General features: G+C 40.7%; 1 protein-coding gene across 2 annotated transcripts in view; it reads right to left on the reverse strand.

Annotated features, from left to right (window-relative positions):
- Window positions 1-11,343: 11,343 nt before the first annotated feature.
- The window catches only part of LOC124786139 (long-chain fatty acid transport protein 1-like), a 390,437-nt gene continuing 376,380 nt past the window's right edge, over window positions 11,344-25,400 (reverse strand). For both annotated transcript variants that reach the window (XM_047254238.1, XM_047254239.1), the window contains exons 11-12: window positions 24,727-24,880; window positions 11,344-14,006 (exon numbers count right to left, since the gene is read on the reverse strand). In XM_047254238.1, coding sequence (XP_047110194.1) covers window positions 13,852-14,006; window positions 24,727-24,880 — 309 coding nt within the window. In that variant the 3' untranslated portion in view covers window positions 11,344-13,851. The remainder of the gene's footprint in view (window positions 14,007-24,726; window positions 24,881-25,400) is intronic.

The raw sequence follows: 25,400 nt of genomic DNA on the forward strand, positions 1-25,400 counted from the left end.
CAGATAAGCGAGGGCTCTCAGCAACTTCCCCTTCTTCTTACGAAGTTTATCAAACTTCCTTACAAATTCAAACATCTCCTCCCCGTAAAGGCTCTTGAATTGGATCCGTAAACTTTCCCAAGTCTCCAGCAGAAACATCTCGTTCTCTGGACACCATTTTTTTACCGATCCACCTGGCCGCCATCTTCATGTGAGTAGGCCGTCGCACTATCTCGCCGGAACTGAAATCAAACACGCCAAGGCGGCTCTTTCATACACCGACCTTGGATCTCCCCGCGCGTGCGCGAACGTAATTGCCCTCTAGCGACATGCACAGCAGCGCACCGGCGGGGAAAGATAGCGGAAACGATAAATCGATATCAAACACTATTGACAGTTTTTGAAGACAGAGACAAGGACCGTTGTTTCTTAACGTCAAACAGAACAGGGTTCCAACTCTTACTTAAAGGATACCCAATATCTCTGTTTATAATATTGTCAGGGAGCCAGATTTCAATGCTTCTTTCACAGTCCCAGTACCGCGACACTGGGGCTACGACTTGCGGTCCCATCGTATGACATTTTATGTCCTTCCGTAAGACAATGTTCCGCCACCGCAGATATTTATGGCTGAAATAAACGCGTGTGGCGATGATGCTCCATGCAGCGATCCTGTACCTTATGAATCATTTGTCCAATATAGCTTTTCCACCAATGGCAATATCAGACTGTGTCCATGCTACCGCAGTCAGTAGGCAATCTTCGAAGTTTCAACGGCTTTCTTCTGAGCCTACAATAACGGATGATGACACAACCAAACATCTGGACAATGCTATGCTGGCAGTACTGGAAAAGGGATTGAATTTGGCCCCTACACTCACGAATGTTCCCATTACGGAATTCATTTCCGCCATTCAACAAGTGGTGTCCAGATTTCCCGACGATCTAGCTGATGAGGTTAGGCAAGAGGTCTTTCATAAGTAGGGTCGGGTGGCACACACCACGACGTAACATCTCCTCGCTTGAAAGAGCTGCTATCCGTTCCGTCAGAGACCAGGATTTACGAATTCTTCCAGCAGACAAGGGTCATGCAATGGTTCTTCATTGTGAATAAAATGGATCTTTTGCTTGCAGACTCGGCATACCGAAGATTCAAGAATGATCCAACTGAACGTATAAAACGAAAGGCGCTTTCAATTTTGAAGAAGAGTTCATTACCTGACGATGTTCTTAAAAAATTTCGACCTGGTGCTGCAGTCCCGCCGAGAGTATACGGTTTGCCTGAAGTACACAGGAAATGAGTTCCTCTTCGGCCTATTGTCAGGAATCTGGGAGCTCCTACTTACAACTTAGCCAAGTATTTAGCTTTTATTCTTTGTCCCCCTGTCGGAAAATGTGAATATTATGTTTCCAACTCTCTGGATTTTATTAAGTTTTTGAAGTGTTTGTGTCTCAGTCCCCTGGATTTGCTCGTTAGTTTTAATATTGTGTACCGAGTGAGGTGCCGCCGTGGTTGTTAGCACATTGTACTCTCATTTGAGAGGACGACGGTTCAAACCTGTCTCCAGCCATCCTGATTTAGGTTTTCCGTGATTTCCCTAAGTCGTTTCAAGTAAAAGCCGGGATGGTTCCTTTGAAAGAGCACGGCCGGCTTCCTTCCCCATCCTCCCCTAATCCGAGCTTGTGCTCCGTCTCTAATGACCTCGTTGTCGACGGGACGTTAAAAACTATTCTCCTCATATTGATGTTGTATCTCTGCTTACCAGAGTTCCTCCTGAAGATTCTTTGCAGTTAATTGGTGAAAAATTGGACGAAGAAACTATTACTCTTTGTCGTCATGTTGACATCGACGTATTTTTTATTAAATTTCGAATACTTTGAACAAACTGATGGTGTGGCTATGGGGAGTCCATTATCGCCTACAGTCGTCAGTGTGTCTATGGAAGATTTTGAGGACATAGTGCTGAAGACGGCGTTCTTTGAACCAACTTGCTTCTGGAGACACGTCGACGATACGTTTGTGGTATGGTCACATGGGAGGAATACTGTAGATCGTTTCCTATATCATTTTAATAATACAGATTGGACCTTCGCGGGAACCAACGGAAGATACAAGGCATTCCTACCTTTTGCGGGGAGCATATCTTCAAAAATAGGTAGAATATTAAAGAACTTTAATATATACCCTTTCACTGCGCATTTACTCTCGGCGGCTCCCGCTCTGTGCGTGTCATTTTCACCCGGTGCGTATAGATACGACTGTAGCAGTCTACCGTTATTATTGAGATAAAAATGAGACGCAAAATCCAGTATTGTCGGTGTAAATTGTATCCTTTTTTTAAATCTTTGTTCAGATAGTCTTATTTTGTTCAAAAAAGGTGATTTATTAGGAGAAAAAAATATTACATTAGTAATACTTCAAAGTGTGGTATTTCTCGAAACAAAAATTCAACCATAAAGGCATATTACATTTTACACAGATGTATCTTGTGTCACTTCGTTTATCATGTTTTGCATATACAATACACCTTCTCTGGGCGGCCTTCTTCTTTGAAGTTCCTGGGATTAGAGAGATAAAGTGGCACTCCGTTAGGCGTAAGGGATTGTCACCATCAGCCGATCTCCTTCCACGACGTCCCTCTGTTTGCGGTTGGTGGTGAATCTCTAGGATTTCCTTGATAAGTTTCTGTTTAAAATCAGATACTGAAATATTTCGTCCCGTTTGAGTTTTATATAATGCATGCGCATTGAGCAGAGACAGATCCACCAAATGAAAAAAAATTCTTCTTTATACCATTTTACAGTTTTTCGTACACATTCTACTGAACTTAGCATCATGTCGCTCCTGTCGACGGCCCCCATATTTTCAGTGTGGCTTACGATGCAAGCTGGTTTTGTTTTTGGTTCTGTCAATTTTGTCAGTCGCTGTAATTTCGCTTGTATGAAGAGTTGATAGCATCCTAACTTCCCGCTTGTCCTGCCACTTCAGAGCAAGAAGTTTATCTGTTGACATAAACTCGATCTCGCCTTTCCTAAGTTTTTTTGATAAAGCAGGCATGCCTTTGCGGTTTGTTCTCACAGTTCCACAGGCATTAGTCACTCTGTCATGCAAATAAGAAAATAACGTTGGGCTAGTGTACCAATTGTCAACATATAATGTATGACCTTTACCAAGGTAACGTTCAAGTAAAGTGAGAACAATGCTTTCAGGTATTCTAACATTTACACCAAAGTCAGTTTCTTTTTTTATGTCTGTTGCTGCACCCACATAAATAATAAAGTCAAGAATATAACCAGTTTCACAATCACATAACACAAAAAATTTTACACCAAATCTGTGGCGTTTGGAAGGAATGTTCTGCTTGAAGAAGACACGACCTTTGAAGAGAACTAAACTTTCTTCAATGCACAATTTTTTAAAAGGATAGAAAGCACCTGGAAATACTTTTCTTAAGTGATCCACAATTCGACGTAATTTCCATATTTTGTCATCTCCAGGGTCCTTACTGTTTTCAGCAAAATGTAACATTCTAAGTAACAGAAGATATCTATCTCTCGGCATGATTTGCGCAAACATTGGAGTAGACTCATTGGTCCAATAATTGTTTATTTCATTTTTTCTCACTTGAGCCATCAGAAAATTTACAGCAAGGAAACAGTAAACTTCGTCACTGTTTGTGTTTTTCCAACGTCGCAGTCTTGATTTTTCACTGGCATCATTGCAAAGGTGTTCATAATATAAATCACATTACTCAGCTATGTAACTCACAATTTCTTGGCTAAAAAAACTTGGAAGCAGTCGTATACAGTACACAAGTCATCTAAATTGACGATTTTGCAACCGGAACCACTGTTATCGAAATTATACACTTTAGGGTCAAAATCAGAGTCTTTCCATCTAAAATCAACTGTTTTGTGTCTCTTAGGAGATCTTTCAGGCATACGCTCAGGCTCTTCTTTGGGATCGGAGAAAGAATCGACGATAATATCAAAATCTGGATCTGCATTTATGGTTCAACGTTTGTTGGTTCACAAATATTTTTTATATTTGTGGTGACAGATTTATCTGCCAGCTCGTCGTCGTCATTATCTGTCCACCCATAATCAGCTGGATTTGGCATGATGATGTCCTCGTCGTCACTTTGGTTTAGAATACTTAGCAGCTCATCGTCTGTAAACGGACGGTAATTTCGCATCATTTTATTCGGTAACGCGGAAACGGCCGCACACAAACTAGGTAATATAGCGATACTAATGAACTCAGCAGAAAGATAATTCAGCATTCAATAGTCGTTCAGGTATTTCCTAGTATTCCAACAATTAAACTGCATACTTGCGCAACAATTACATCCGACTCGCTAGCCCGATTGTCGGCGTTATACGTAACTATACGACTGTACCAGGGAACCACTGTCAGCATTTTTTATAGCAAATAGTATATATACGTCTGGAGCACTGAAACGATTAGCGTATATTTACGGCTGGAGCAGTGAAAGGTTTAAAAGTGTATTCCGTCCGCCAGCTAAGACGAGAGCCCTGTTGGGCTCAGTGAAGGACGATTTGGGTTTGAGAAAGCCCGGAATCTACAAGATAGTGAAACGGCCTGCTCACTTAAAGATGGCAGTCAGGTGTATTTCCGAAACATTGTGTCCAGAAGATGACATATTCCAGCTGGAGACCCGGTACGGATACCATTAATTATTACGCCGTGAAAGTTTACGGAGCCACATTACGAGCCTCTAGGGGAGAGGAGATGTTTGAACTTAAAGGAAACTTTGATAAACTTCGTAAGAAGAAGGGGAAGTTGCTGAGTGCCCTCGCTGATATGCTGCGATGGCGGAATGAAGGAATAACACCTAAATTTGCCAGAATTGTTCGTTACATTGGGACAAGAATAGCCAACCACATTAAGAAGCGTGCTGGTTTTGCCTTAGTAAGGCAACGCATTAGTTTTACACGTTGACAACAGGATGTCGCATCCAAGGATTTATTTTATTTGCATTTGTAATTTTAGGCGTTGCTGACTGCTGCATCCTGGGATTGGATTGACAGTACATCCTGGACAATATCAGACTGGGTCCATGCAAACGGGGTCAGTAGGCATTCTTCGAAGTTTCAGAGGCTTTCTTCTCAGTCTAATGTAACGGATTATGACACCCATGGACAGGTTGTGATCTATCTCACAACCAAACAACTGGACTGGAAAAGATTGAATTTGACCCCACACCCATTACGGAATTAATTCCCGCCGTTGAGCAAGTGGTGTCCAGGTTTCCCGACGATGTAGCTGATGAGGTCAGGCAAGAGGTCTCTCATACGCTGCGTCAGGTGCCACCCATCTCGACGTAACTTCTCCTCGCTTGGAAGAGCCACGATCGGTCCATCAGAGAAGACTTGGCTTTAGGAATTCTTCCAGCAGACAAGGGCAATGCAATGGTTCTTCATTGTGGATAAAATGGATCTTTTGCTTCCAGACTCGATATACCGTAGATTGAAGAATGATCCAACTGTACATATAAAAGGCAAGGCCCTTTCACTTTTGAAAAGGGGTCGTTATTTGACCCCTTTCTTTAAAAACTTCGACCTGGTGCTGCAGTCCCGCCGATATTATAAGGTTTGCCTAAGGTACACAAGCAACGAGTTCCTCTTCGGCCTATTGTTAGAAATTTGGGCTCCATCCTGCGTACAACTTAGCCAACTATTCAGCGTCCATTCTCAGTCTCCCTGTCGGAAAATGTGAACACCATATTTCCTATTCTCTGGTTTTTATTCGGCGTTTGAAGTCTTTGTGTCTCAGTCCCTGGATTTGCTCGTTAGTTTTGATGTTGTACCTCTGCTTACCTGAGTTCCTCTTCAAGATTCTTAGCAGTTAATTGGTGAAAAATTGGATGAAGAAACAACTAAGCTTTGTCGCCATGTGTTGACATCGACATGACAAATACTTTGAACAAACTGACGGAATGGCTACAGGGAGTCCATTATCTTCCATAGTCGGCAATTTGTTTATGGAAGATTTTGAGGACATGACACTGAAGACGGCATTCTTATAACCAACTTACTTTATGGTATCTTTTTGATGCAATAATTTACCAACAGCCGTATGATTTGTAGAAGTTTATTTCATTTTATGAACTTCTGTGTGCTACCAGTTTTGGCATTACATTGATGCCATCTTCAGGCCCCATTCGTCATAGTCGTAAAATTGCTATACACGGAAGGAGCCATATAAGTGGATCCGTGAATCAATCGTCCTGCAACAGCTCTTTGTAGCCAGGCGACATCCGTACTGGGTCTCCAGCTGGAATATCTCCTCCTCTGGACACAATGTTTCGGAAATCCACCTGGCCGCCATCTTTAAGTGAGCACGCCATCGCACTATCACGCCAGAACTAAAATCCTGAAATGAGACACGCCACGGCGGCTCCTTTATGTCTCAGTCTGTGTCGCCTGGCCACCAAGAGCTGTTGCAAGACGATTGATTCACGGATCTAGTTATATGGCTTCTCTGCAGTCCAGGAATGGGGGTGTTGGTTGCTGGTACTGGGTTCTACTAGGTCTGCAGTAAGAGGTGCTTGTGTAGCTGTTGCACATGATAAATGGTGTCTATAAAAATTAACCATTCCTTGGGCCCAGGCTTCAGTTGTATTGAGTCTATCTCATCCTGTAGGGGAGCAATTCTCCCCCCCCCCACCCCCCCCCTCCCACATAAAAAGGCAAGACTAAATGTCCTAGGAATTGTGGCAGAGTATGCAGTTGTGTTCATTGATCGCCAAATGATATTTTTTGAGTCTGCTGAAATCGTAAAAGATTTTTGTGCTCCACTAATGTTTTCAAAAACATAAGCACACCAACATAATAAGCAAAACAGAAAAATCAATGGAGTACTTTGTCAAAAAAGTGCTGCCACATTTGAGTGTCGTTCTTGAGGCAGAATGGCATAGGTAAGTATTCAAACAGTCTGAAAGGAATGGTGATAGTGACTTTAGGTATGTCTATGGATTCCACTAGAATCTGGTGGTATGCTTTCTTGAAGTCAATCACGTTGAACACCATTGTCCCTGTTAACACACTAATGAAATCTTGTATTTTTGGCACTGGGTAACAGTTTTGGAGGGTACATGAATTTAACACATGGTCCCCGAGGTCCATCTTTCTTTTTTATGAGGCATAAGGACGACACTCAAGGGCTGTTTGAATGATGGATTACTCAGGGCCTGTTTGAGAGCATTTTTCCACACAAGTGACTCAGCATTTGGTGCTGCCATCACCCTCCCCTCCTCCTTTTCTCTTGTACACTTTCATCTGTCAGTTTTTGTTATTAATCGCGATATACATTGTATAAAAGTCTTGCGCTTACCAGCCCCTAGCACTCCTCTCCACTTGGCATCACAAGTAGTGGCTTGTGTTGCTTAAGCCTTAAGCCAGCCCTGGGATACTCCCCTGTTTAATAAGTTGTCAATCTCTTTCTTGGCTGCTGTATACTTAACAAGTACGAGTCTATGAGGCTTCAAAGTGACAACAGGATTGGGCATAGTCTGAATGTGGTGCTAAGTATTGTCCACAATGGTGCCAGCAGGTGGACATTGTCCATTAACAGGTATAATTGGTGACTTGCTCAAGTTATACCAATAAAGCCTAACCTAATGTATAACCTTCATCAACTTTGGGTGGAGTTACGATGGCAGTCTGCTGCTTGGGCATACACAACAAAATTGTTTTAGATTCATGTATAAGTAACTATTCTTTGTTGTAGACTAATGCTGTTACTGTAGAACCATCTGTTCTGGAACCAATGACGTAAATCTGAAGTTGAAATGACATACTCCACTACAATCTGCAAACTGATGAAAAGGAGTTAGGGCTTAGCCCTATGTGAAGGGATTATCTGACTTCTGTTGTATGCGTTACATCAGCTGTTATACTATTGTAAAAAACAAAAAGGTTCTAGATTCTACGGTTCAACCTGTATAAGGTCAGCGAAAATGCAGGTTTTCATCCCAGTTGCCATCAGACAGCTGACCATCACAGAGTTTCAGCACCATCCTCATATAGAGCACAGCTCCTGGTTGTGACAACAGTATCACATAAATTGCTATATATTGTACTGTATGCTTAGTAGAGTCATGTAGGCATCAATTTGGCCTAATGCCATTATCATATAGTTCACAATGTTGGTCCATACTTTGCTTTCATTAGCATCTTTTATGTCACATCAATAAAATTAATCAAATTGTTTCAGACGTAGATGTAGAAACAGTTGTTTTCTAGAACACAATTTTGGGAATTTTTCAGAGAACTTTCTACCAAGACCAGTTTTCTGGGTGGTAACATTTTTCGTCCTTATTATGAAACTGCCCTACAATCTGTGATCTTCTGTTCAAAATAGCTTTTAAGAACTACAGTTCATGACAATGTATCACAGCTGACTGACAAAAAGGATATTCAGTTTTTGATGGTGAATTAAAGATGAACTGGTATTAAATTTCTTCAGAAACCATCTTATATCTCCCATGACTGCCACAAAGTAGAGGGACCGATGACCTGGCAGTTTGGTCCCTTCCTCTCCCCCCTCTTTAAAGCAACGAACCAACCACAAAGTACAAATTATGCACATCTATCATTTTGTTCATCACCTTTTTTGGCCCCTTGGTTTGTTTTCAAGGCAGCTTGCAATGTGAATTAGTTGCTATTAGCAATCCATCTCAAAGTCTCCTGAGTGTATTGCATTTCCTATTGCTGCTAGTTGCTTGAGCATTGCAACTAAACTGTGCAAAAGAGGATAATTTCTTTTAAAAAATTCATATAGATGTTCAACATTACAGGCCTATGTTATGCCTTCTTGTTAAACATACAAACATTACATAACTACAAAATTTTATGTCCAATTTGTTATTTTATGGCATACACAAACCATCTTTGGATGTAATCGAATCATACTTAAGTAACAGGAGACAGTTTGATCAATTAAAAATGGATGCTCCTCACTGAAGGAAGTTCGGACTGGAGTGCCTCAGGGCTCGGTCCTAGGTCCTTTTCTGTTCATCATTGCAATTAATGACTTACCTTACCATGTAGGAACAAATTCAATTGTGTGTTATGCAGATGATACAACATTGCTCAATACACAACATGACAACAGAACTGCATCAGGCAACACAGGAAAAACTAGAACTAGTAATGGATTGGTTTTCTTCTAATGAACTCCTGTGAATGAACTCCCGACCTGGTACAGAAGCAAATAACCAGAGCCACATCCTCATCTCCTCAAACCCGGAACCTTCCACAGAAGAACCCCAAAAGTGCCCCACTTGTGACAGGATACTTTCCGGGACTGGATCAGATTCTGAATGTGGCTCTCCAGCAGGGATACGACTTCCTCAAATCCTGCCCCGAAATGAGATCCATCCTTCATGAAATCCTCCCCACTCCACCAAGAGTGTCTTTCCGCCGTCCACCTAACCTTCGCAACCTCTTAGTTCATCCCTATGAAATCCCCAAACTACCTTCCCTACCCTCTGGCTCCTACCCCTGTAACCGCCCCCGGTGTAAAACCTGTCCCATGCACCCTCCCACCACCACCTATTCCAGTCCTGTAACCCGGAAGGTGTACACAATCAAAGGCAGAGCCACGTGTGAAAGCACCCACGTGATTTACCAACTGACCTGCCTACACTGTGAAGCGTTCTATGTGGGAATGACCAGCAACAAACTGTCCATTCGCATGAATGGACACAGGCAGACAGTGTTTGTTGGTAATGAGGATCACCCTGTGGCTAAACATGCCTTGGTGCACGGCCAGCACATCTTGGCACAGTGTTACACTGTCCGGGTTATCTGGATACTTCCCACTAACACCAACCTGTCAGAACTCCAGAGATGGGAACTTGCCCTTCAGCATATCCTTTCTTCTCGCTATCCGCCAGGCCTCAATCTCCGCTAATTCCTAATTTCAATTTGCCGCCGCTCATACCTCACCTGTCTTTCAACTTCATCTTTGCCTCTGTACATCCGCCCCGACTGACATCTCTGCCCAAACTCTTTGCCTTTACAAATGTCTGCTTGTGTCTGTGTATGTGTGGATGGATGTGTGTGTGTGTGCGAGTGTATACCTGTCCTTTTTTCCCCCTAAGGTAAGTCTTTCCGCTCCCGGGATTGGAATGACTCCTTACCCTCTCCCTTAAAACCCATATCCTTTTGTCTTTCCTTCTCCTTCCCTCTTTCCTGACGAGGCAACCATTGGTTGCGAAAGCTAGAATTTTGTGTGTATGTTTGTGTTTGTTAGTGTGTCTATCGACCTGCCAGCGCTTTTGTTTGGTAAGTTTCATCATCTTTCTTTTTAGATATATAGAACTCCTGTGTAATCCGGATAAAACACAAGAACTAATTTTGGGTTTAACTACAGCTGTTGAAAGCAAATCAATAAAATTGTTAGGATTCCACATTGATTCAAAATTAAACTGGGAGGAACACATCAGCCACATCTGCAAGAGAACAGCAAGAGTGTATTATCTCATCTGGAGACTGACAGATGTAGTCACTGATGAGTATCTAAAGGTGGTATATTTTGGCCTATTTCAGTCACACATTTCCTACGGCATATTGTTATGGGGACATTCTTGCTTTGTCAGTGAAATTCTGAAAATTAAAAAAAAAGTAATCAGAATAATGAGCAAAGCTAAGCCCAAGGAACACTGCCACCCCCTCTTTATCAAGCACATGATATTAACTGTTGTGAATCCATACATCTACACAGCACTGCTTTATGTCAAAAGCAACTTAAACGAGTTTGAGACCAGAGAGAACATACATCCCCACAACACCAGAGGCAAACTGGACTTCGACATACCAAGACACAGACTCACAAAGACTGCAAACTCACACAAAATAATGAGTTTAAAACTCTTCAATAAACTTCCAGCATCTGCTCGGTCACTGACCAGTAATATTTTCAAACGTAAGGTTTATGACTGATTACTCAAACACCCATTTTATAAGATAACAGAATATTTTGAAATAATTGTAAAAACTTTACTGTAAAGTTATTGTTAATTACATATTTAATGTTCAGACCTATTCCGCTGTAAGTGGTCAATGGAGAATAAACTAAATACTGAATACTTAACAAATAAACCATACGTCAGCCAATAATTTTGTTGTTTCACTACTAATTTCTGCTATAGAAATAACTTCTTGTTCAGATCAGTTATAATGTATGGCATTTAAGCAAGCTTGAACTGGATAGTTGAGTATTGTAAGTTAGTAGCCTTCTACTACAGAAAAAGTGTTTGTGAATAATCATATAGTCAGCAATAATGATACACTCATAAAGTAATGGGTTTGCATTTTATTGAATAAAAAATAAACTGTAAAAATAACTGCTGCTTTCTCTATTCTTTACACTCAAAATTAAGTCACTAGCAAATAACATTTGTACCTGCGTGCACACTTAAAGGAAATATGAAAAATTTGTGCCAAAACAGCTGAAGGGAGTAACCACATTTAAAGTACATGCCTTCTTCATAAAACAATAAAAACACCGTCACACACACACACACACACACACACACACACACACACACACACACACACAAAACACGACAGATTTGTTATACAAAGAAGGGGAAAAGAACACCATTAAAGCTTTTACATGCACACATCAAATGCTTTTCAGTTACAAATTTTCTTCAGTGTTCCTGAACTTCCATTGGTCAGTCTTTTCCATATCTTAAAAATGATCAATTCCATATTCATATCCAAGCCATTATCTTAAATTTTTAAGTTTTATTCAACTCATGTCTTTATGTTTCTCATGATTTTGTATAAAAATTACAGAGAAAAGAAATGTACATCTATAAACAACATACTGCCCACATAAGAAGTAATATCCAAGGAAGGCACTTCCTACTTCTGCATACATCAAAACATAAAACATACTGCCATTATGACAATGAAGCTTGATAACTATTTCTTCTCTTCGGTCAATAGGTTCTAAAATAAAAAAAATCCAACCATTCTTCCATTAAAGAGACTACTGTTTGAAGCACGTCGTACAGGAGGAGAGTAAAAATGGCTTTGTTTGTTTCATTGAGGACTACAGAATGCTGCTTATTTGTATGGTTTTATAAAAAAAAATAAAGTGAAGAGGCAGTCATGTTAATATCGCAAAACTGACAAACAAAATAATTTTGTAAACAAAATTTCTCTTGTGATCAAATCATTAAGAAATTTCTGTGGATTACTGGTATCTAAATATTAAGGTATACTGTACAAAATGAGACAGTTACAACAGTTCACATTTTCCTAATAATAAAGTTAAATCAACAGGATTGGCAGTGGAAAATAACAACTAACATTTTCATATTTTTCTACTCATTTTAAAAAGGGTAGTAGTTATTTATTAAACATCTGAGAGTGGTATGTCATTCTGACTGTGATACGACCTCTTTCATTAAATTAAATTTCACTGTAATTAATGAAATATCATTTCCAGCTTGTTATGAAAATATAAATTAATTAAGACTCAAAAAATGCTATTACATTAAGAACAATGATGGAACAAACAGAGGGGAGAAGGAACATTAAGAAGACAGAAAAAAATTAGTGTGTGAAACAGATGCTGTTGAATTGTCAGCTCACAGTGAAGTCTATTTCTACACAAAATAATGGGTTAAAAGTTTTCTATTTTCAGTATTTTTCCTGCATTGTTTTATAGTATACCAAAATTTAACATCTAGTCTTAACGCTCTGCAGTTTTATCACATTGCAATTGCACCATTATAAAAATGACTGACATAATTATTTTAAAGAAAACGTTTCTGGAATGTAAATTTTTCAGTCATAATTTCTACTTTATACAGCTATTTTGATTTTCATACTGCCATTTTAGTTTGCAGTAATAAAAATAAAAGTAAATGAATAATTATATATTCTTCGAACTTCTGAGCCTAAATGAAATATGTATAAAGTACATAAAATTGTGTGCCAGTCCGTAACTTTAAACTGAAACTTTATATGTTCTGTGAGAACACTGTACATTACAGTTGGTTTGTTATGTGGGTTTGGATATCTGACTGCCAGTTGATGTGAGTTTTGCTCACAGAAGGCAGGGATTTAAGTTTGAGTTCTAATACAGAATACAGCGTCAGCTTCACACGAGCTTGTATTGAAGTACACATCCTGCTGCACAAAAGAAGTTTCATTGTATGTTTCTCATGATTTAAGTCACTTACAAGCTTTTACTCAACTCATACAAGACATCCATTGCATAACACCTTTCTTTTACATCTTTATAGAGTTATAAACATTCAGTCTTTGTCTGAAACCCAACCTCATTCTGTCTTTAATGACCATGTTTTGCCTTGGTCCTTTTAAAATGTGCACTGTAAGCCCTCATACGTCTATGAGTTTATGAATTTTACTATACTCTGAACACATTAGTTTCCATCAGAGAAACAACCTGATATGTAAAATAAGTTTCTGGTGTTGATTTCTGTTAAAAATATTTTGGTTAGATATTTTAAAAAATTATTTTTTACCAATAGGAATCCATATATTCTTAAAACTGACATATATTACAACAAATGTAGCATGTCTATAACTTCAGTCATTTTACATTCATGTTCCTGTCCTTCACTGAAGGAATAAAACACTTATACTTGACCTCACACTCAGTCCGTGTTGATGGTAACACTTAACACACTTTTCACATTATTTTAAAGTACAAAATAAACTATGTATCAACTTCAGTTTCTGTGTAAGAGCAGCAATTCTGATTCAGCTTTTGAGGAACTTCATCCTGTAGTAGGTAATGTTTGCTGAACTTTGATTTCTCTTTCCTTCATGCAGTTTAACCTTTTAAACGAGAAATGTTTTCTAGAATCTTATCTTTCCATTATTTATTTGTGAGAACACATCCTCTGTGAGAAGCTCATATGTCCCATTGGAAGAGAGGTAATACAATCTATCTTTGATGTTTGTAGGATCAAAGCCTTCATCCTGAAGATCTTTTTTCTTCAGTTTATAGGTACCTGAAAAATATTAAAGGAATTTAATATGAGTGAGCCACTTCAGCTTTGGATGTGTATTTAAAACTATTGAAATATATAAAAACAGAAAATGTAAGTGGCAGTAAAACAGTTATGCCAAAAATAAGAATTAAATATCGGATTTTTTAAAATAAGAATATGCTTCTGTAAACTTGAAGAGAAGGTTGTATCGAATAATAAAAGTTGTATTTAAAAAATAACTGAGTTGGGGAAGTTATTAAAGAAAGCAAGTAAGAAGGAGATTATAGAAGTAGTGGAGAACTGTTTAACTTAATATGACAAATGAATTTTACATGGTTTAGTGGCTAGTATCATATGACAGTCTTAGTAGCTAGTATCATATGATGGTGTGAAAATAAATGGAAAGGAAAAAATATGAGTATTTGCAGTTGTTCCATATTAATTACTCAGTGGACATAGAACAACTAAAATATGTTGAGATCTTCACTCTCAGGAGTTTCAATTTGGCTGATATTTTACCTAGACTATCCTAATTAGAATGAGTTATAACTAAAGTAAATTAACTTTTTTACTATAAGATGATATGAAATAGCAGGTACTACTAAATAGGGCTTAGTAGAGGAAGGAGTAGAGGAAGTGTGAATTTTTTTAGGAGGATCTGTAGATTGAAACACTTCAGACATGATGCAATCTGGCAAATGCTCTCGTTGTATGGTATAATGTCAGTCTGTTGAAACTGAACAACAGGGCAGTGCATTTGTGGAGCTTCATTTGTACTCAGTTTCATGTGCAAAAGTGTCCGACATTATTATGGCTGCATGATGGGAATTAACAGACTTTGAAGCAGTCTGGTAGTTGGAGGTAGATGCATGGGACATTCCATTTTGAAAATTGTTAGGGAATTCAAAATTCCAAGATCCACAGTGTCAAGAGTGCATTACCTCTCACCACACACAGCACAGCAGCCAGCGGCCTGCACTTAACAACCGAGAATAACAGTGTCAGTGTAGAGTTGTTGGTGCTGTCAGAATCAATGCTGTGTGAAATAACTGCAAAAATTGATGTGGGATGTATGACGAATGTATCTGTTAGGACAGTGCAGAGAAATTTGTTGTTAATGGACTATGGCAGCACATGACCAATGCAAGTGCCTCTGCTAATAGCCTGACATCACCTGCAGCACCTGTGTTTGTAGCACATTCTGGACAACTTGAGTGAATAATTTGCCCACACACATCTATGGGACGTAATTGAGAGGTCAGTTCATACTCAAAATGCTGCACCGGAAACACTTTTGCAATTATGGACAACTACAGAGGCAGCACATTTCTGCAGAGGACTCCCAGTGACTTGTGTAGTCTGTGCCACGAGGTTGCTGCACTATGCTGAGCAAAAAGGGGTCTGACATGAAGTTAGTAGGTATCCCATGACTTTTGTCACCTCAGTGTATATCTCTCGCAGGAACTTTAAACACTTTTCTCTGTGCAGGAACACGTAAAGGAACTGTTGCTCAAGATCTTGATATGATGGTGCAAAGATTGGAAACTTACTTTGAATATTCAGAAATATAAAACTGCACACTTCAGAAAACGGTAAACCAAACAAATTGATTCATATTCTAATACCTGTAAACAGCAATGCACTGAAGAAGTCAGTCTAAGAAATTTACCTGTTTCACCAACATAATCACAAAAGAACTGTTAACTGTATCCGAATCAGTTTGTAATGCTTCTGTCAATTCTTTATTTATGTTTAATGCATTTCCTACAGTGTGAGAGGCTATATATTTCTACACAGTACTTATGATCCTTGAGCAAGGTGATGCAGTGATTAAGACAACTAAGCTATATCACAACCTTCCTTGGTGTGCTAATGACTAAGCATCAGATACTCTCAACCAAGTCTTAAGTCAGACATATAAAAGAATCAAGGCACTGGCACAATGTCAAATATTATTGTATCTATGTACAAAAGGATGAAGAGTGTCATCCACTACTCTGCAGATGAGATACAGAAGCAGATAATCACACATAAATCTCAACCTTCAACTGATCTCGCCCCATATACTCCATAAACAGATCCCCAATGTCTTTTCTTCTCATAACTGCAACAAATCTTCTTTCTATGAACCAGCCAATGATGAGTATTGGATTGAAGAGTTTCCATCAAATATTTTGCCAAGACTGATGAATCATTGTAGGAACCCAATGGATAACAATATTTTCATTCCCCAAAGTGACGGTCCATCATTCACTGAAACTATGAAATATCATGGTCTCCTTATGTCCCTATTGATTTGAAACAGATTCACCAACAATGGCACAAAAATGTTATTGCTGTTCTTCGCAGTGAACATGCAGTTGTAGCTGCCACAAACAGAAGATGTGCTTCGTTGGTGCTGTACAACTTTGAAGAAGATAAATTGACATGCAGCATTCTTCTTTGGCATGCCACTGAAGAAATTGTCACATATTCAATTAAGTGAAAAAAAGAAAAAAAAAATCAGTGCAGTTTGTACAATTATTTACATGGGTACGCCGACTTAGGAATTTTTTATTTGTGGGAGACTGCGTTAGCCAGACAAATCTGATTCAAGGTTCTAACATTCTACTGTTCATGTTGTTTTCACATACATTACACTGATTGGGTCAGTACTCATGTGCATCATGATATATGGTGTATTTTCAAACATTTTTGAATGCTGTGAAAAATGTACCACAGCTTTTAAACTTGACTTGCACATTTTAGGCAGTTTGGCTACTGTATTCTCATTCAGAACTAATTGTTCCATGATTTCATTATATGTTGACAAGAAAACATGTATATTTTTGAAACCTGTCAATATAATGTAAAAAATTTTTGGAAGTTACCATAGTCGGATCCACAAATGATGGCGTCTTGCACATGTCGAGGCATGAATATGGAGTTAGAAAGCTCAGACATACCAATTATGGGAGACAATGTAAAAGCAAAGAGCCTGCAAGCATAAAAGTATGTCAATATGCCTTACTTTGAACAAGGAAACAGCTACAGCACTTTATTCTATGAAGAAAATGAGAAGCCACTCAAGTGTAACAATGGTCAGCAAATGGGTCATACCACATCCAATGCAGTTCATGGTCAAGTACAAAGGAAAGAAGATATGAAGCAAATTGCCCAGGAAGAGAACTGCTAATCAAAGTAAGGCACTCTCCATTTATTACTCTTTTGCAGTAACGAGTAAAAGCTAACCAGAATTAATATTTTATGGTGTTACTATTTATTACTCTTTTGCAGTAATGAGTAAAGGCTAACCAGAATGGATATTCTATGATGTTACTATTAAGACACATATGGATATATCTACTGTGGATGGCTCTAAGTTACAATGTCAGCTTGCTAGGAAAGTTTATCGCAATGGAATTTTAAACAGAGAACCAGAAAGTGTGGTGGTGGTGGTTGTTGTTTGGATGTTTAAGGGGGACTAAACAGCTAAGGTCATCAGTCCCCCCATAGAAAGTGTTATGGCACATGATGTTTACTACGTAAAATACGTTGCAACTAACTTGTTATCTGTAAGTGAAATAGCCAAGAAAGGCAACAGAGTAACCTTTGGTAGAAATGGAGTAACAATAGTTAACCAGTATGGGAAAACTGCAGTAATGGTGACAAGTGAAAGGGAAATTTTCAAGTCAGATACTGTTTAAGACATAGATAAAGTTGCAAGCTATTCTTTATACTCTCCAAAAGGTTCCTTATGGCACAGAATAATTGAGCACCTAAACAGAAAAGGCATATCATTATTAAAAGACATGTGACAGGAATGAGATATGCTGAAAGAATACGAGAGATGCTGAGTGAAACATGTTTCGTTGTCAAGACAGCAATGTGTGAAAACTTCAGTGACTATCATAGCAGAATATTCTACAAAACCCAAAGAAATTCTGGTTATACGAAAACACTGTTAGTGGCACCAAAGTTAGTGTCCAGTCCCTAGCGAATGAGACAGGAACTGAAATTGATGGTAGCAAAGCAAAATCTGAAATACTTAACTCTGTTTTAAAATGTTCCTTTACAAAGGAAAACCCAGCATCAATTTAATCCATGTACCACTGAAAAGTTGAATGAAATAAGTATTAGTGTCAGTGGTGTTGAGAAACAGCTGAAATCATTAAAGTTGAACAAAGCACCAGGGCCTGGTGGACTCCCTATCAGATTCTATACTGAATTTGTGGCTAAGTTAGCCTCTTGTCTAACTACAATCTGGTAATTCTCTCTGCTAGTTGCAACAACTCTCCATCCAGTCTAGATAATAACAGCAGCATGAAACCCAGGAGTATCAGTGTAATATCCAAAGACATATGCTCCTAGTGATTAACTGCCGAAGCATTCACATTTAAGTGCTAGAGTTTGAAGCACTCCTGAAAGGTTGTGAAACTAACATAGTACCAGGTACAGAAAGTTGGTTACAACCTGAAATTGACAGTAGTGAGAATTTTGGGGAAAATTCAAGCAAGTGGAGAAAGATTGGGAAGTGTAGATGTTGAATTTGTCAAAGTAGACAAGGAACTCACACCGACCAAGACACACACCGCACGTGAGCTTGTTTGGACATGACTCAATGTCTAGGGTGATCGAAAATTGTAAGGGGATCCTTCTAACAACTTCCAGACTTGCTTCCTTATGTAACCAAAAACCTCAGTTCACTTGTATGAAAATTCCTTAACCATATTGTAGTTATCAGAGGAGACTTTAGCCATTTAACTATTAATTGGGATAATTACAGGTTTTATTTAACAGTGGGCATGCCAAGACATCCTGTGAAAATTATTTGAACACACAGTTCAGAACCCCACTCATGATGGAAATGTGTTGGGTCTAATGGCAACAAATAGACCAGTCCTCTTTTAGGAAGTCCACATCAAAACTGGTATTTGTGACCATAAGGCAGCTATAGCAACAATGAATATTGAAGTACACAGGCCAGCTACAACAGGCAGGGAGATCTGTATGCTCAGTAAACTAGACAAAGAAGTTGTAGTGTCATATCTCAATGAAGAACGTGAAACATTTAGCTCAGGAAAGGAGTATGTAGATGAACTATGGCTCAAGTGTAAAAGAACAGTTGATGATGCACTGGCTAGATATGTAACCAGTGCAACAGTTCATGATGGCAAAGAATTGGTATTAAAAAGAATGCAGGAGTATAGGTAGAGAGATACTGAGTGAAATGCGTTTGGCTATCAAGAGAGCAATATGTGAAACTTTTAAACACTACCATAGCAGAATAGTTCTGAATGATCTGTCTCAAAACACAAAGTAAGTCTGGTCATGTGTAAAAGATGTTAGTGGCACCAAAGTTAGTGTCCAGATACTCACAGAAGAGACCAGAATTGAAATTATGGATAGCAAAACAAAAGCAGAAATGGTTAACTCTGTTTTAAAATGATCCTTTATAAAGGAAAATGCAGGAGCATTGCCAAATTTAATTCTCATATCACTGAAAGGAGGCTTGAAATATATATTAGAGTCAGTGGCATTGACAACATCTGAAATCACTAAACTGAACCAAGCCCCAGAGTCCCATGAAATCCCTATCAGATTCTATACCCAACTTGCAGCTTAGTTCCCCACTCTGTTAACTACACTCCTGGAAATGGAAAGAAGAACACATTGACACCGGTGTGTCAGACCCACCATACTTGCTCCGGACACTGCGAGAGGGCTGTACAAGCAATGATCACACGCACGGCACAGCGGACACACCAGGAACCGCGGTGTTGGCCGTCGAATGGCGCTAGCTGCGCAGCATTTGTGCACCGCCGCCGTCAGTGTCAGCCAGTTTGCCATGGCATACGGAGCTCCATCACAGTCTTTAACACTGGTAGCATGCCGCGACAGTGTGGACGTGAACCGTATGTGCAGTTGACGGACTTTGAGCGAGGGCGTATAGTGGGCATGCGGGAGGCCGGGTGGACGTACCGCCGAATTGCTCAACACGTGGGGCATGAGGTCTCCACAGTACATCGATGTTGTCGCCAGTGGTCGGCGGAAGGTGCACGTGCCCGTCGACCTGGGACCGGACCGCAGCGACGCACGGATGCACACCAAGACCGTAGGATCCTACGCAGTGCCGTAGGGGACCGCACCGCCACTTCCCAGCAAATTAGGGACACTGTTGCTCCTGGGGTATCGGCGAGGACCATTCGCAACCGTCTCCATGAAGCTGGGCTACGGTCCCGCACACCGTTAGGCCGTCTTCCGCTCACGCCCCAACATCGTGCAGCCCGCCTCCAGTGGTGTCGCGACAGGTGTGAATGGAGGGACGAATGGAGACGTGTCGTCTTCAGCGATGAGAGTCGCTTCTGCCTTTGTGCCAATGATGGTCGTATGCGTGTTTGGCGCCGTGCAGGTGAGCGCCACAATCAGGACTGCATACGACCGAGGCACACAGGGCCAACACCCGGCATCATGGTGTGGGGAGCGATCTCCTACACTGGCCGTACACCACTGGTGATCGTCGAGGGGACACTGAATAGTGCACGGTACATCCAAACCGTCATCGAACCCATCATTCTACCATTCCTAGACCGGCAAGGGAACTTGCTGTTCCAACAGGACAATGCACGTCCGCATGTATCCCGTGCCACCCAACGTGCTCTAGAAGGTGTAAGTCAACTACCCTGGCCAGCAAGATCTCCAGATCTGTCCCCCATTGAGCATGTTTGGGACTGGATGAAGCGTCGTCTCACGCGGTCTGCACGTCCAGCACGAACGCTGGTCCAACTGAGGCGCCAGGTGGAAATGGCATGGCAAGCCGTTCCACAGGACTACATCCAGCATCTCTACGATCGTCTCCATGGGAGAATAGCAGCCTGCATTGCTGCGAAATGTGAATATACACTGTACTAGTGCCGACATTGTGCATGCTCTGTTGCCTGTGTCTATGTGCCTGTGGTTCTGTCAGTGTGATCATGTGATGTATCTGACCCCAGGAATGTGTCAATAAAGTTTCCCCTTCCTGGGACAATGAATTCACGGTGTTCTTATTTCAATTTCCAGGAGTGTATAATCTATCATAAATCCTTCGAACAAACAATGGTGCCCTGTAGCTGGAAAAAAGCACAGGTCACACCTTTGTATGAGAAGGTTAGCAGAAGTGATCCAAGAACTACCACCCAATATCCTTGAGATCCACTTGCAGAATCTTAGAACATATTCTAAACTCAAACAAAATGAAGCATCACAAACAGAATGACCTCCTCTATACCAACCAACATGGATTTCAGAAACACAAATTATGTGAGACATAACTAGCACTTTTCTCACATGACATACTGAAAGCCATGGATCAATGCAGTCAGTTAGATGCAGTACTTCTAGATTTGTGAATGCATTTGACTCAGTACCACACCAATGCTTATTATCAAATGTACAGTTGCACAGGGTATCAAGCAAAATTTACTCGAACAGTCCATGGGTATACTGCTGGTTCATAGTGTCTAACGGGCACAATATTTTGGGGATAAGACATGTTGCCATCATCAGGTGCGCTGACGAACTAAGCTCCTGAGGGTGGGCGGCTGATTTAAATCCCCTCCCCCCATGGGCCGCTCTCATCACCTTCCACGCCCGCACGCCGGCAGTCGCACAGATGTGGGCATCGGAGTCTGTCGTAGCATCCAACCTGGTCGCCAGTTCGTACTTCTTGCTAGGAGTCGACGTGGTTTCACTATTCACCAGGGTGCATCTCGAGAGTCAGTCGAGCTTATTGGGCAGAAATTTGACGAGAAGACCACCGTACTCTTTAGGCATGTCTTGACCTCAACGTATTTTCTGTTTAATGTGGAATACTATGAGCAAACAGATGGAGTCGCAATGGGTAGCCCACTCTCGCCGGTGGTCGCAAATTTGTACATGGAGTACTTTGAGGAGGAAGCCTTGGCATCATCCAATTGGAAACCTACTTGTTCCTTCAGTTATGTCGATGACACATTCGTCATCTAGCCCCATGGTAGGGACAAGCTCCTGTATTTCCTTACACAACTAAACTCCATACATCCAAAAATCAAATTCACTATGGAGACTCAAGCAGAAGGAAGATTACCATTCCTGAACGTCATGGTCAAGAGAAGAGCTGATGGTACCCTGAGCCACGGTGTGTATGGGAAGAAAACCCACACTAACCTGTACCTGCATGCAGACAGCTGCCACCACCCTTCTCAGAGGATTGGAGTACTAAAAACACTAGTACACAGGGTGCGCAGCATCTCAGATGCAAAGAATCTGCCCCGGGAATTCTAGCACCTCTAAACCATGTTCCGAAAAAACGGGTACTTGGAATGGCAGATTAGATGCGCTCTCTGTCCCACCACCACAGCACAACCTGTGGAGATGGATGAAGTCACGGAAGAAGACATAGCCACTACCTTTATTCCATACAATGGCACACTATCAGTGAAAATCGGCTGTATATTAAAGAAACATCGAGTTAAAACTGTCTTTTACCCACCCAATAAAACACAGGCATTACTGGGAAGTGTGAAAGATGACCTTGGTTTGAGGAAGGCTGGCATAAACCAAATTCCCTGTGAGTGTGGGAAGACTTATATTGGACAAACAGTACGCACCATCGCAGATCGTTGCCGAGAACATCAAAGGCACACTTGACTGAAATATCCAAATAAGTCGGTGGTAGCAGAGCACTGTTTGTCTGAGAAACACAAGATGGATTATGAGCATACCAAGATCCTGGCTCAGACCTCTCAATATTGGGACAGTGTTATAAGGGAGGCTATCGAAATTCACACCAGGGAAGATCTTATCAACCGAGATTGCGGCTACAATCTCAGCAAGGCTTGGGACCCAGCATTGAATGTAATTAAGACGACTCCTAGCAAGAAGTACAAACTGGCGACCAGGGCGGACGTAGCAAGCACATTGACGCTATGACAGATTCCGACGCCCACATCTTCGCGACCACCGGCATGCGGGTGCAGACGGCGAAGGGAATGGCCTGCGGGGGGGAGGGGATTTAAATTGGCCACCCGCCCTCAGGAGCTCAGTTTGTCAGTGCACCTGACGATGGCGACATGTCTGATCACCAAAATATTGTGCCCGCTGGACACTATGAACCAGCAGTATAACCGTGGACTGTTCAAGCAACAAATACACCGGTAGAAACTGAAGAATCACAAGCAAAATTTGTCACTGGATTGACGATTTCTTTGTAGGGACAGTGTAGCAAGCTATCTCAAATAGTGTGTCATCGACAGATGTAGAGAGAACTTTGGATGTATCTCGGGAAAGTGTGTTGGGTCCCTTGCTATTCATTTCGCAGACAACACTGATAGTACCCTTAGACTTTTCACAAATGATGCAGGTATCTATACTGAAGTACAGTCTGAAAGAAACTGCACAAAACTGGCAACTTGCTATAGGTGTTCAGAAATGTAAAATGTATTAAAAAAAAAAAAAATTGGTATCCTGTGACAATAATATCAATGTGTCAAAGTTGGAAACTGACACAAATATCTGGGTGTAACATTTTCAGAGGTTGTTAGATGGAATAGTCATGTAGGGTCAGTTGTGGGTGAAGCAGATGGCAGACTTCAGTTTATCAGTAGGAGATGGGGCAAATCTTGGGAGACACACTCAGTCACAGAGGAGATTGCTTACAAATCACTCGTGCGTCCCATCTCAGAATATTTCTCAAGTGTGTAGGACCCTTACCAAATAGGACTAACAGGAGATACAGAATGTATATTGAGAAGGGCAGGCTTCCTTGTCACAAGTTTGTGATCAGGGGTATAGTGTCACAGAGATGCTGAAGAAAATGAACTGGCAGACCCTTGAATATAGATGTAAGCTATCATGAGAAAGCCTACTTACAAAGTTTCAAGAACCGGCTTTAACATATGATTCCAGCAATGCCTATGTGTCACTTCCATAGGGATTGTGAGGACTAGATGGGATTAATCACAACACGAACAGAGGCACTGAAACAATCCTCCTTCCCCTGCGCCATATGTGAGTGGAATGTGAAAAGGCCCTAATAACTGGCACAATAGGGTGTACCCTCTGCCATGCATTTCACAGGGGTTTACAGAGTGTGTTTATAGGTGTAGATGGGTGGTGATTTTTTAAACTAAACTTAGCGCTACAAGAAGTGAGCCATAATATAGATGGCTTCTATCCCTCACTAGCTACAAAACAAACATTATGATTTGCATCTCTATCAAACAATATTTGCTTAGTGGGGGTCAAAGTGTTCAGGACACGGTGAGTCAGGCTGCTCAGGTAACTCAACACACTACATAACAGGCTGAACAAGAAGAACTCTGCACAGCTAGTCACATAAGCTGAAAACAATCTAGTGCTGAAGACGAACTGTAGAAAGCACATTTTTTTTTCCCTGTCACAAAGCCTTCTGTCTTTCAGTACTGAGGGAAATATTTCACTAGTCTCAATATCCTTCACATGTCTTCCCCCTCTCATGCTGCTGTAATCGTCCTCTTCCTTCTGTCCCACCTGCAAGAATTTGCCACAACAACCACTCAGCTGTCACGGGGCAGAGGGGAGGAGGAGGGGGGGGGGGGGGTGTCATGTGTGACTGTCCTTTCAGTCACTTGCAGATGAATGGTTGACTGTCTTTATTTTATGTTTTGTTTTATCATCCTGGAAATTTTTTACCTATAACAAAATAACTAATTTAAATGACAATAACTTTGCAATTTGATGTAGCAATAAATGTGTAACTTACCTGTCATGTCAACCTTCTTCAGAATTCTGAGAAAAATAGGTCGAGCATAAGATGGCAGAGACTGTTTCAAGCCTTCAGCAAATGCTTTTAGGTCTAAGGTGCTATCTTCATCTAAAATGGCTACCATTCCTGCTCTGCCTTCCATCCCTGGCACCTACAATGTGTTACACTTATTGTTAGTATAGTAGATACACACACACACACACACACACACACACACACACACACACACACACACACACACACACACACACACAAGGAGCAGTCATGAAACTATAAATTAAGTTAGAATGAAATATTTCACTTATTCACTAATTCATCCATCATTTTCTATAGATTCCATCATGAAGAAGAGCCAACAGGAATGTGAAATACATGGAGTTAAGCAGCTGTTACAAACTGCACTAATAATTAACTTTGTCAATCCAATTATACAGGGTGATTCAAAAAGAATACCACAACTTTAAAAATGTGTATTTAATGAAAGAAACATAATATAACCTTCTGTTATACATCACTACAAAGAGTATTTAAAAAGGTTTTTTTTCACTCAAAAACAAGTTCAGAGATGTTCAATATGGCCCCCTCCAGACACACGAGCAATATCAACCTGATACTCCAACTCGTTCCACACACTCTGTAGCATATCAGGCGTAACAGTTTGGATAGCTGCT

The sequence above is a fragment of the Schistocerca piceifrons genome, chromosome 1, assembly GCF_021461385.2.
Source record: "Schistocerca piceifrons isolate TAMUIC-IGC-003096 chromosome 1, iqSchPice1.1, whole genome shotgun sequence".
Classification (NCBI taxonomy): Eukaryota; Metazoa; Arthropoda; class Insecta; order Orthoptera; family Acrididae; genus Schistocerca; species Schistocerca piceifrons.